Source organism: Podarcis erhardii (assembly GCF_964252035.2).
Source record: "Podarcis erhardii genome assembly, chromosome: 18".
NCBI classification, from domain to species: Eukaryota; Metazoa; Chordata; class Lepidosauria; order Squamata; family Lacertidae; genus Podarcis; species Podarcis erhardii.
The window spans coordinates 10,800,352-10,812,949 of record NC_138516.1 but is presented as its reverse complement, the minus strand read 5'-3'; the positions used below and the strand labels follow the sequence as shown (position 1 = coordinate 10,812,949).

The following is a 12,598-nucleotide window of genomic DNA, read 5'->3' as shown; positions in this document are numbered from 1 at the left end:
AAACTTGAGTTGAGTAGTTTTTTCCCTTTGATACAGTGGAAAAAGATGGACTCAGTGAGATTAGAGGACCTGATTCTAGACATGTATTTATAACAAGGGTGTCTGCAGAAAGGGATAAGATCTCAATGTCCCTTAAAGAGCAACTTATGCATCATTAAATGCAAAAAAACCTTGGTTCTCTAAGCTGGACAGAGCTGGGTGGAAGGTTAAGAGTACAATTTGAAACAGTTCTTGTTTTCTTCACAGTAATTAACGTAAGCTAGCAATTCTTCTTTTGGGGGTGAATTGCCATTATGACTTACAGACTGAGATGTGACTGCATGTAACACATCTGCCCTTTTGACTTGGAAGTTGTGTTGTATTCTTAGAAATAGCAAGCACTTACCTTGTTATCAATGCTCTTTACTGTTGGAAGAAATGCAGTTCGCTGTCTTGTAAATTTCTGAATACCTTTGGCGCTTGGTTCCTCATCACTATTTTAAGCATACAGTTTCTTGCTAAGAGTTGCATAGTTGTTGTTGTTGTTGTTGTTTTTATACCTCCTGTATTTGAAAACCAGTCTAATATTTTATGTCTTGTTCTTCTCTTACAGCATTGTCCAAGATATAACAGTTGGTACAAAGGTAGGCCTTTTTCCTTTCTTTCATTGCTTCAGCAAATGTATGTTGTCCTGTAAACCACCCCATTCTTACAGAAACAAGCTGCTTTTAAAAGAATTGGTGTTTTGTGACTTGTGTTACCTGGTACGAGGCTTATATAGTTGTTTCTACATGTCTGTTGTGTAGGAACTGGAACACGCAACGGTAGGGAAATGTCTGGTGTGTTTTCAGGCACACATTTCAGCGTGTGCAGGGTTGTGGTGTAGGCAGACTTAAGGCTTATGTTGAGCAACTTGTGTTTTTGCTAGAACCCCAAGATCCATCAAAAAGTTCAAAAGACATACACTTAGAAATAAAAAATTCTGAGCACAGGAATTTGTTCAGAACAGCATAACATAATGGTACTCAGTCTTTCTACAGAAAAATCAACTTCTGGTTAACACACACACACTCAGCTTCCTTAATTTCAGCTGTATGAGAGCAGGGGTGTTTTGTTGCTAGTGTTAAAAGTCAGCAATCCTTGCCAATTTCCTCCTAATCACAAGTCATGCATCCACTTTGCCCATTTAGAGTGGTCCTTGAATGTTCTATTGTATGCAGGATGTCCTTGACAATTCATAGATAGCTTGGTGATTGAAAATATAAAATAACATTGCTATTAAAGAAGTCTGGTGAGAGATCTGGACGTATTTCTCCCTGAGAAAGAATGAGTCCCTAATTTTAGGGACAGCTCCAGCTGCACACCCCAAGCCTGTATTGTAAAGTTGGTTTGCGATTAAACCACCAATACCCTGGGAGCACAATAACGCCTGGCCTTTTATCCTGCTAGTTTCGACCCAGCCTTGAAGTAAAGCTTTTATCTACAGAAAATGGCAGTGGTTGGAACAGCAGTGGCGGCAGCATAAAAGCTGAGACAGCAAACCTCAAGGAAAGTAAAGGATAGGATGTGCTGCCTGAAAGGGATGTAGTGAAAATACTAGACTTAGCTACTGGCAGGAGTGTAAAGATGTGTTCCTTACTTAGTTGAGAGCAGTGACACCTAGTTTGCAACAGGCTCCTGTCTTTTAAGTTTGAAATCTAAAGAAAATTCTGCCCCGCAAGACCTCTGGTTTACGAAAGCTGGTTAAAATCACTTCTGAAGGCCGGGGGGGGGGGATGAATGTTCAGCCTGCTGTAATCACAACTTTGAAAGGAGATGGGAACCAGGAAGCACAGTTGACTTTCGAAAGGCGATAGATCATGGGATGGGAGCTGTGCAGGCCTGTTAAAATCCTAGGTGATCAAACACCGAAGGCTGCCGGCGCCTCCATTTTCTCAGTCCTGGACCATCGCTGAGTAAGGAGCCCGTGGCTGTTCAGTCATCGGCTGGTACCTAACATAGGGAATAGAAATAATTATTTTAATCGCTAGCTTGCTCTGAATCCAGGAAAGAGAACGTGAAATCATACCTCATGGCAGACCACCGAGCCTTGGGGGGGGGGGACCCTGACGTTTTCCAAACCCCTCCCCCTTTGCCACGATGACTGAACTGCCTGTGTCCCACTATACAAATGCCACAGCCTCCGTAACGCCTTTCATTGTCCCCTCCTTTGCGAGCCGCGCTTGAGAGCAATTAGCTCCGCCTGGCTGGATAGACCTGGTTTTGTAGGGAAGCCAGGATCTTTGCCATGGGAACAGCAATTACGGCTTCGGGCCACAGGCCAAGAATGCGAGCGGAGGAATTCTGGCCCCTCAATTTACGGCTTCGGTTCAAAGGCTGCAACAGGCTGCCTCTTGGTAGACCCTGCTGGAGCGGGCTTGGCCACAGATGGGAGCCACATGTGCTGACACAAAGGGATATTGACTCACGCAGACCTTTTCTTGGCAGTCTAAAAATATGGGAAACATGTAGGGTATGCAGTTAATGTTGCTGTATATGTGTGGAGGTGCCCATCTGCGCTGCAAATGGCGAAACTCCCATTTCCTTGGTTCTGAATGTATCTGACACAACTTTTTCAGTGGAATCTGCTGGGAACAGATGACCCTAGTGACTGGGAGTAGGAGTTTCCCTCATTTACATCCGTGCTAGTATTTGGGAAACGTTAAGGTAGACAAGGTCTTACCTCCACAAATTGCAAGGGGGTGTTTGTGTGTTTTGGATGCTCCATCTTGTGTAAAATGCAATACTCCCTGCAAGTGGAAAACTAGCCACTTGCAGTCAGAAAGGTCTAGAAAGTCGTGTTTTGTAATGCAACAGCAGCCTGGCTTTCCTTTTGCAGTATGTATGTCGATGTAAAGGGAGCAATTCAAATTATAGCCCTCACCTTTAGCCTTGAAGTGGTTCATTTTGCTGTGGCCTTGTTTATCCTCTCAATAACCCAACAAAGCAGGTGCTTATAGCTTTGTTGATTCCTTGAAGCAAATAGGTCTGTTTTGTGTTTAACTTATACACCAGAAGCCTTGTTTGGGAGTACAGTATAGCAATCAGAAGTAGCTTTTCCATGATCTTTCCCCACTCATAAACATACAAAACATATCCATCAACAAATACATTATATGCAACCCCTTATCCCTTATATACCCAGTATATCCCTGCACTCTGCGGGAAAGTTTATCCTCCAAAACCCAAAGTTCTGAGGCCTGTTCCACAGTAATTTGGAGCCGTAGTTTTGCGTGGCTCCCTCCCTGTTTTGTACACTCCCTGGAAACAACTGAAGACTCATTTGTTCAAACAGGATTTTCCAGCTGAATAAATGAACCTTTAATATGAGTGTTTTGTTTTGTTTTGTTTTGGCTATGTTTTTAAAAAACTTTTTTGCTGTTTTTATTGTGCTTCACATTTAAACTATTGTGTAGAAGACAATAAATAAATTAATGACGATAACCCCATAATAGAAAAGTTTATGGCAAGCAAGTGGTATACACTAATATCACTTGCATAAACTATTCTCGCTGAGCTTTCTCATAATAATCCTTGATACTCAGGTTATCACAATTCGTAAATCACGAGAGAACTTGGATCAAAATCCCTCTGCACCAATAATGCAAATATATAAAGTGTGTATGAGCGTAGATCTGCTTTCACTGTCGGCCTTCTAAAAGTTCTGATAGTAAAATTGCAAAGGGGTGGAATCAAATAATTGTAAGGGCCTCATCCTGTGGTGACGATCCCAATAGGATAGCCTTCAGCAGCCAGGTGCCTTCAGGTGTTTTGAGTCCAGCCGGCATGAGCTCCAGCTAGCATGGCTGTGTTTGCTGGGGTGGTTGGGAGTTGTAGTGCAAAACATCTGGAGGGTGCCAGGGTGGCGGAAGCCACTTCAAAGCAAAGAAATGTGCTTCCATCTTACAGACTGCTAAGCTAATTGTAATCACAAACTGAATCTCAAATATAAAACACTAGGCTATGTTCGTGGCCCCTTGCACTCAATTTCTTGCAGAGAAATGTGAGTACAAGTTAGTTCTGATTGCATTAGCTTGGTTGTACATTCCTGTTTGCCTAATTAAAGTTATTAAAGTTTTTGCCTAGCCTCTTGAGGTTATTATCAAAGCCGGTAGTAACATAAAGCCTTACTGTCGGGAGGGGCGCCTCCTTCAAATGAGAAACTGACTTGGATGTTCCCTTCACGAAATAAACAGTGCTTCTATAAGACTATGGGAAAACTACCAAATTTGACATAAATAAAAAGCATTCTAATTTTGCAAAGCTTTGCCTTGGGTGAGGCTGGAGCCATCAAGTCAGTACTGTACAGTTTTTCACTTCCCTGTAGAAAGGCCCTTTAAAACAGTGGCCTTTCAGCATGTGGAAGAAGTACCAGGTGACTTGGCATGCCCCCTTATACTGAGACAGACCATTGCTCTATCTATTGTCCTATTGGTTCTGAATAGACCTGGCGGTGGAGCAATAAAACTGCTAGGAAGTTTGCAAAGCTGAGCAGGTATTGCAATTAAATGCACCGTGTAAGAACTGAAGAACCCAAGTTGCCCTGGTTCTGCTAGGCGCTAATTTTGTTCCCAAGTCCTGTTGGCATCAGTTGAGGCGGGAAGCATCCTGACTCTGTGTATGCCATGTGCTCGGCACATGTTTTCTTCCTTGCTAAACATGTCTTGCTAGCGTGTCCCAAGGTTCTCAAGCGACCCACTTCTCTGCCGTGACCTTGGCCTCAACTCTGCAAGCTTTATTTGGATTCCTGAGCTTTTATTGGGCGGCCGTCCTCTTTTGAAGACTGCCTGGGTTATTGGGAACAGAAGCTTGACACAGGATTCTCCTGCGTTCACCACAAAGCTTGGGTGCTGCACAGTTTTGGGCATGTTACCACTAGTTTTACACGTCAATCTTGGTTCGTAGGCAAAGGCTTCAAATCGCTACAGTGTGCTGTGATAGTTCTAAAATGTGATTCTGTTGCTTGGTTTCAAAATGGGGAGGCGTGTTTGTAGCCCTCCTGTAGCAGAGGTTGGCAGCTAGCTGTGTGGCAGGCCAATTGGGCCCGCCATAGACCTGGAGGGCCAAGTTGCTTCCTCCTTTGCCCTGTCAATCATACTCTTTTTCCATATCAAAGGTGCAGTTGTGGTCCATGCCCTTTAAATATCAGGCCATCCCAATTCTTACATAACCTGGGCCCTAGAACAGGGGTCAGCAACCTTTTTCAGCCATGGGCCGGTCCCCTGTCCCTCAGACCATGTGGTGGGCCAGACTATATTTTGAAAAAATAATAATGAACGAATTCCTATGCCCCACAAATAACCCAGAGATGCATTTTAAATAAAAGGACATATTCTATTCATGTAAAAACACAGTTTCCCAGACTGTCCGCGGGCCGGATTGAGAAGGCGATTGGGCCGCATCCGGCTCACAGGCTTTAGTTTGCCTACCCCTGCCCTAGAATTATGTCTGGTGCGAAGTTTCCCCTCTAGATACTTTTTGGCAAGTTCACCTAATTGTGTGATTGCAAGGTGAGTTTGCGGGAAGTTTTCAACATAACGCTAAAACCTTAATCTTTTGGGTTGCAGCCAGTGTTAGTCGCACTCAGAGTAAACTTGTTTAAATTGAAGGACGTGAGTAACTGAGGCCCATTCGTTTCCCTGGGTTTACTCTGAGTAGAACTTAGTTTGATGCAGCCCTTTGATGCAACAACCTGTCTAGAACTTCTGATTCCACCTTTCGGTGTGTAGCCGCTGAATTTTGCCAGCTGTTAAGAAGCGCTTTAAAATTGGGTTTAGGCCGGAACCATGGCTTGTCCTCATAATTGTAAAAGCTGCAGGCAGCTCGCTTGGGTGTGGAGTGCCCTATCAGACAAGCATGACTGCATAACTTTGGTTACTCTGAGCTCAGGAATTCTGAGCGGTTAATAACAATAGCCACACCCCTCGGATTCGCTCAAAGGGCAGGTTTGTTTCATGGCGTGTCTCCATAGTAGCTGGAAGGAGTCTGGCTGGGGCATGGAGAGGGGGAGCAGAGTAAGACTATTATTTTCTCTTTGCCTCTCTGTAGTTGTGAACAGAACTTTTAAGAAATAGGCATATGCTGGTTGCCTACTCTAGGATCTGGCATAAAAAAAACCACATTATAGGCCTCCGTACCATTTGAAACAGCAATACAGTATCCCAGTACAGTGATTTATGTCTATAGTGAATGTGCAGTCTCATTGGTGGAGATCTGTTTTGCCCTCATGCTGAATGCAGAAGATTTTTTTTATCTGGAATGGGTAAAGAAATTACAATGCATTCCGAAACTATACATGTCTGTCTTAGTTCAGGCATTGTATTTAGCAATGGTTTGCTGTGAGCCATAATTGAGGCTATCGCTCTTCCTCTGGAGGCAGCTGCTGTGGGAATGGCTATAGAAGTAGCATGGAGATGAAATATGAAAGTGGATGTGCAGGTCTAAATTGCAGGTTGCTGAGCGCACAGGGGAAAGCAGAGAAGCAGTTTTAAAACATGTGTTTGGCTGTATGTTTGGAAACACCTGCCTTCTAGCCTAGGGCCAAGGCAAGCCATCGTTCAGGGTGATGTTTGTCGTTCAGGGTGATGTTTAACCCCTGCAGTTTGGCCACCCACGGGAAATACAGGAATTAACTTATCCTTGGTAGAGAGAGAGTGCAGCCTGGCAAGCCTGAAGGGTCCACAGAGAATGTACATGCTCAGAACTTGAGCAGGGGTGTTGGCCTGGGCCCTGCTGTTTGCTTTGGGAAAACAAAATCAAGGCGAAAGGCCCTTAAGTGTTTCACTTCCTCAAAGCTGATGGCGTAGCCTACTTTAACCGGTTTGAGGTGTAACGTAATGATGAGAGGTGGGAGGTGGTGAATGGCTTCTTACATAGCCGCAACTGCTGGGAATGTCAGCTGGGTTCCGCACCCTACCAGGTAGTGTTTCAGCTAACAGAAAGCTTTCTTCTCCTGCTGTATAGGAAAGGGGACACCCAGTTGGCTTCAGGAGAGTCTGAAAAGGAAGAGCAACCAAGCTTTGTTAACAAGGCCCCATTGTGTGGCCGGTTGAAAAATCTAGGACAAGATAATCGTAGAAGGCAGCCGTAGAATTAGGGGGGCCCTTTCTGATTTAAAATGTGCTGCTATACCCAGGGCTGGGAGAGGTGGCTTCCCATTTCATTTACCCACACCAGTAGGAGTCTGGAGCTGGTAGAGAGCTCAGATACGTGGGTGCCATCAAAATATGAAGCCTGTTAGTCTTGGGGTTCTTAGATCCAACGGCAATATCTGCGCTATTACGATCTCTGTGTTAGAAACCTCCCAGGGCTTCCAAGAACACCCCAGCAGGACTCCTGATGAATACACTCGAACAGGGGTTTAAAAATCTGGTTTAAGGTTCATACAGTCGTACCTTGGAAGTGGGACGGAATCCGTTCCGGAAGTCCGTTCGACTTCCAAAACATTCGGAGACTGAAGCACGGCTTCTGGTTTGCTGCAGGATGTTCAGCTTCCGAAAATCGTTCGGAAACCGTAACACTCGCTTCCAGGTTTCAATCATTCGGGAGCTGATTTGTTTGGGAGCCAGGGCGTCTGAGATCCAAGGTACAACTGTAGTGCAGATTGCGGTTGCTATTCCAGCCACTTCTGGGGTTAAAAACCAGCTCTTCCTTAGCAGCTGGAGGATGTTGGGGAGTTGGCGCATTACTTAGCTGCTTCCTGCCACAGATTCCTGTATATTTGCCCTGCAAATTCTTAGTTGGGGGCAGATTACTTTAATGCCAGGTATCAAATCTTCAACTTTGTTATCTCCCGCAAAAAACACTTAAGCAAACAAAGGCAAAGGAACTCTGAGCAAGCTCCTAGTTGTGGTTTCATGAGATGTTTTCAGTTGGAGCTCGGAAGATAATAAATGCCATCAGTTAAGCATCAGGTGCTGAAAGGAGCTCTACTGTTGCTGTTCCAGGTGTGCCTCCTGACTCACACGGAAATGTTAATAGGCATCATTCTCTTCCAAGTCTCTGCTCCAAGGTAGAACTGCCTAGTCACAAATTGAACCCTGCTTCTGTCCTTGACTTTCTGCCTTCACATTTAAGTGTTTAGCCTTGAGAGGATGGAAGGCTACAGGCTCTTAAACAGACTACAGTGGTACCTTGGTTGTCGAACTTAATCCGTTCGACTCCCGGAACGGTTCAGAAAGCAAGGCGCGATTTCCGATTGGCTGCAGGAGCTTCCTGCGCCCGATCGGAAGCCGTGTCGGGCGTTCAGCTTCCAAAAAACGTTTGCAAACTGGAACACTCCCAGGTTTGCGGCGTTCGGGAGCCAAAACGTCTGAGTACCAACGCATTTGACAACCAAGGTACAACTGTATTTGCTGTCTATGTGCTCTGGTCAAAAGAATCAGCACTCTTAACTACTTTTCCCAACCTGGTGCCCTCCATATTATTTGGACTACGACACAGCCATTTTAGCCGGGGCCAATGGGGATTCATAATCTAAGCCATCCACAGGCCACCAGATTGCAGAAGACTGCTCCAACTGCAGAGCCAATTTGCCCACAAGCTGATTCATTGTCTCATGGGGATCATTTCACAGTTGTGGAGAAGCAAGCCCATGCCCTCCTTCCTGCCTTGTGAGTTTTTGCACGCTGTGAAGGGTGTGTGTCTGTAGCACTCATGCTTCTTGTTCTGAGGTGTGTGCTTAGTTACCGTCAACACTGAATGTCTGAAGTCCGGCGGTAAGTTTTTGAGAAACATAAAAATGCCAGCAAAAAGGGATGTTTGCTTGAGGGGTAAGCGGCTTGCAGTGGCAAGTGCGTTCTCCATTTGGGTAGGTTGAGTGTTCTGGCCTCGCAACTTCAACCTGTTCAGCGGCGCATTAAAATGGTGCAGGTAGGCTTTCAAGTCTGCCTTCATAGCCTTTCCTTGCCTTGACCGTGCCTGAGAAAGGTGTCCAACATATTATAATTCCAAGGATGGCAGAAGAGTTTGGATTTGATATCCTGCTTTATCACTACCCGAAGGAGTCTCAAAGCGGCTAACATTCTCCTTTCCCTTCCTCCCCACAACAAGCACTCTGTGAGGTGAGTGGGGCTGAGAGACTTCAGAGAAGTGTGACCGGCCCAAGGTCACCCACCAGCTGCATGTGGAGGAGCGGGGAATTGAACCCGGTTCCCCAGATTACGAGACTACCGCTCTTAACCACTACACCACGCTGGCTGCCTTTGAGAAAATAAACTTTACCCTTGGTTATGGGCACTACCAGGGTAGCTCTGCCCTTTTACTTACTAGGTTTCTTAACGTTGACTTCTCCATTTCATGTGGTTGAAAGAAGGGGACGGGCTTGGAAATTCAGGCTCCCCCCTTTCCCCGCCCTTCCGCTCAATTTCTCTCCCACTTCAATTCTGGATTGTCCTCCTGTTCTCGCGGTTCCTGTGTAGAATTTAGAAAAGTGCTGTCAACTTACCCTTTTTTTTCTCTCTCCTTCTCTCTTTCTCTTCCAGCGGGGATCTGACGAACTTTTCTCTACTTGTGTCACTAACGGACCTTTTATCATGAGCAGCACCTCTGCTTCTGCAGGTAACATTGCTAGCCCAAGGAGTTCAGCGCTTTCCTGAAGGGCCCAGTGTCAGCGAAAGTTAGCCCTCTTCCTTATATTGCCCCTCCCAGCCACCGCCACCCCCAGTATGCTTATTCCTTCGTTAAAGCAACAGCTCTGCCCCCAAGGAAGGAACCTCTGCTGCCTTGTTAGATTTACAAGTTTCAACAGACTTGCAGCCCCCCCCAACCCCCAGAACGAATACCTTGACTTTAACCTGCCCCAGAGCATCTCATTAAAGATGTGTTTATACTAGCATCCCGCACAGGTAAGGGCAGAGGACAGTTGCCAGCAGAAGATAAGATTGCAAGCATACATTTCAAACACCCTGATATTTTGGCGTTTAACGAGGGGTCTGTTTTTTTGGGTCTGCTGTTTCAGGCATGCTGCTAGGATCACTACACAGGGTGCTTCTTGACAGCTGGGAACTGAATGATGCCTCTTTATTCGGGGGTGAGCTGGACTTTTGATCCTGGCCTTTTTCTGTTGGCCCCTCACTGTCGCGCCCACAGTCACCACTGACTCTGAGCCCCACCTCTTTTAACATTAAAACTTCCATGCAGTATTTGAATGTCAGATGAGTGTAGGAAGAGTATTCGGTGACGTGTTGAACACTTGCCCGAGCATTTTGCAGAACCAGTCAATGCTTGTTGCGCTGGCGTTTGGCAAACCAGCCGGCAAACCACAAGGCCTTGGTTTTAAACAGAAGCTTCCTTTCCTTTTATTATTACTTTCCCACTGTCTAGCTCTAAGGCTCCCGGACAGGTAGCCTGTGAATTTGAAAGCCTTAGCGAAGCGGTTAGAAGTTTGTGGTTAGCCATTCGGCATAGCATTGTAAGGGTGCAACTCAGAAGCCCTTCTTGGCATTCCCTGCAGCAAATTTCAGGGTGTCAGTGTTGCTTTAAAGTCCCATTTCGGTGACCGCATCACACTTGCGAGGGTGGGGATTTTGAAGGATTGGCCACGAGTTGCTGACAGCACAGAGCTGACTTGAAGAGAGGTTATTCTTCTCCCACACCACTGCTGTGATGGGCAGAACCACACGCCGTGTCGTTCATTCCTGACACTGGTGCAGACATTCTGTACCATTTGCAAGAAGCACACCATGGCACTGGGTTAGACGTCACAACAGGGGCTTGGGGAAAATATGCCATGCCCTATGGATGCTGTTTTGAGTAGCCTCCAAGCTGGTCAGCCCTAGGAGTTTACTAGTCCACCTAACCTAATTTGGCATTGATCAGGCCTCTGGCAACTAATCTGCATGGCAGGCAATTGAAATCTACATGAGCCACAGTCCGTCCAGATCGTATTACCTCTGGAGTGTGGCGTCCACCGCTGAGCAAGTGCCCCCTTCTCAGCTGCGTTTGGAAGGGGTCACAATGCAGGCTAGCTGCACGTTTAAGAACTCAAAAATACGAAAGGATTCATAAACCTTTCCCCGGTTGTGTAACCAGCCGGCTTGCACGTTTCTCAGGCTGTGCACAGCCGTCTTCAAAGGCACAACTGGCTGCACTGGTTATATCACTTCTGCCAGCCAGAAGCTATGCTCAACCCATGCGGTGGGTGGAGTTCTAGGGGCTGGTTTAAACTGGGGGATGGGTGGGGCAGTTTTGCATGGTCACGGCATCAGTGTAATAGCTCTGCAAGACTCAGAGGTGTCTTCTGTGCTCAGTTACCACCTTTTAGCCACAGAGGAGTTAAGGCCTCCTCGGATTACTCTTGGTTTGCGCGCTAAACTTTATGCTTACTATTGCCCAGCCTTGCTGGAGTAGCTAGCCACACTAGACAGCCACTGGGGCAGTCTGGTTCTAATACAGACTGGTCTAAATGATGACCAGAAAGGTCTTATAAACGGGCTAGGAAGTGACGTCATTTCCCGACTCCTCAATCTGACTGCCATGGGCGAGGAAGTTGCCAGGGGTTGCCCTGGAGACCTCACCTGTCCCTGCCGGATCTCTCTTCCAGCCAACGGAAATGACAGCAAAAAGTTCAAAGGCGACAGCAGAACTGCAGGGATCCCCTCGCGAGTAATCCACATCCGCAAGCTGCCCAGCGACGTCACAGAAGCCGAAGTCATTTCCTTGGGGCTACCTTTTGGCAAGGTCACTAACCTGCTGATGTTGAAAGGGAAGAATCAGGTATGTATGTCCACGTGGAGCCATTTAACTCAGGTAGAAGGGATTAGCTGTACCATAGGAATCTTCACTTTCAGTTGCAGAAGCTTCAACCTTAAAATTGATAGCTTGATTTGCAGCACTTGGAGAAGTGAAACCGTTTGCGTAGATGGCGGCATTTTCCTTCCTAAGCAGGCATAGAAACGGTCAATTTTAGGGACCATATTCCAGTTGGGTTGACATAAAGAAGCTAGTTTCAAATGCAAGCCACCAAGTTTCAAATTGGCTGTAAAGTGGAATGCATAATAGCTTAGTTGAATGAGCAGACATGCAGCTTCTCAAAGCAGAAATAATAGGCTTGGCACTCTTTACTCCAGTCCTACTGTTTCTGTGCTCCCTGGGGCTAAGCTATGGCGTAGCTTAACATTACGTCTGAACCCAGGCTCGTGGTCTTCTCTCCCCCCGAACAAACCATGCGTGGTAAACAATAACCTGATAATTTGAGATACTCAAGATAAAGAGACTGTATTGAGTTCCTTGGGTCTGGAAGTCAGTGACATCCCTTGCGTGTATAAAGTTTTTTGCTTAGTTTTGTTGGCATCCCCAGTTTGAAGCTCTTGGGTAAAAACGTCTTGCCTAGGCTCACGTAAATGCTCTTGCCCACCTGGGTTCGTTTTGCAAGCTGCCCAGAAAATGGAAGTACAGAATAGCAATCTATAAATAATAAAAGCTATGCATTTCTGGTTGTGGAAGAGGGCAGATCAGGAAGGAGAGCGCCGAGGCGGAGGCTGGGCTCAGAGGCAGCAGCTGTGCGAGGCTACCTCATGATGCCTGGATGCATTTTTTGTTGTTGCTGTTGCTCAGGCTTAATTCAGACACAATTTGCAAA

At 46.1% G+C, this 12,598-nt stretch overlaps 1 protein-coding gene across 2 annotated transcripts in view; it reads left to right on the top strand.

The window, feature by feature from the left end:
- The first annotated feature begins 508 nt into the window (after positions 1-508).
- Positions 509-12,598, top strand: part of PTBP1 (polypyrimidine tract binding protein 1) — a 32,859-nt gene continuing 20,769 nt past the window's right edge. Inside the window, exons 1-4 of one of the 2 annotated variants that reach the window (XM_081846234.1) lie at positions 509-623; positions 9,501-9,576; positions 9,977-10,048; positions 11,561-11,733. In XM_081846234.1, the coding sequence (XP_081702360.1) occupies positions 9,552-9,576; positions 9,977-10,048; positions 11,561-11,733 (270 nt within the window). In that variant the 5' untranslated portion in view covers positions 509-623; positions 9,501-9,551. The remainder of the gene's footprint in view (positions 624-9,500; positions 9,577-9,976; positions 10,049-11,560; positions 11,734-12,598) is intronic. The other variant, XM_081846235.1, reaches the window with a different exon arrangement.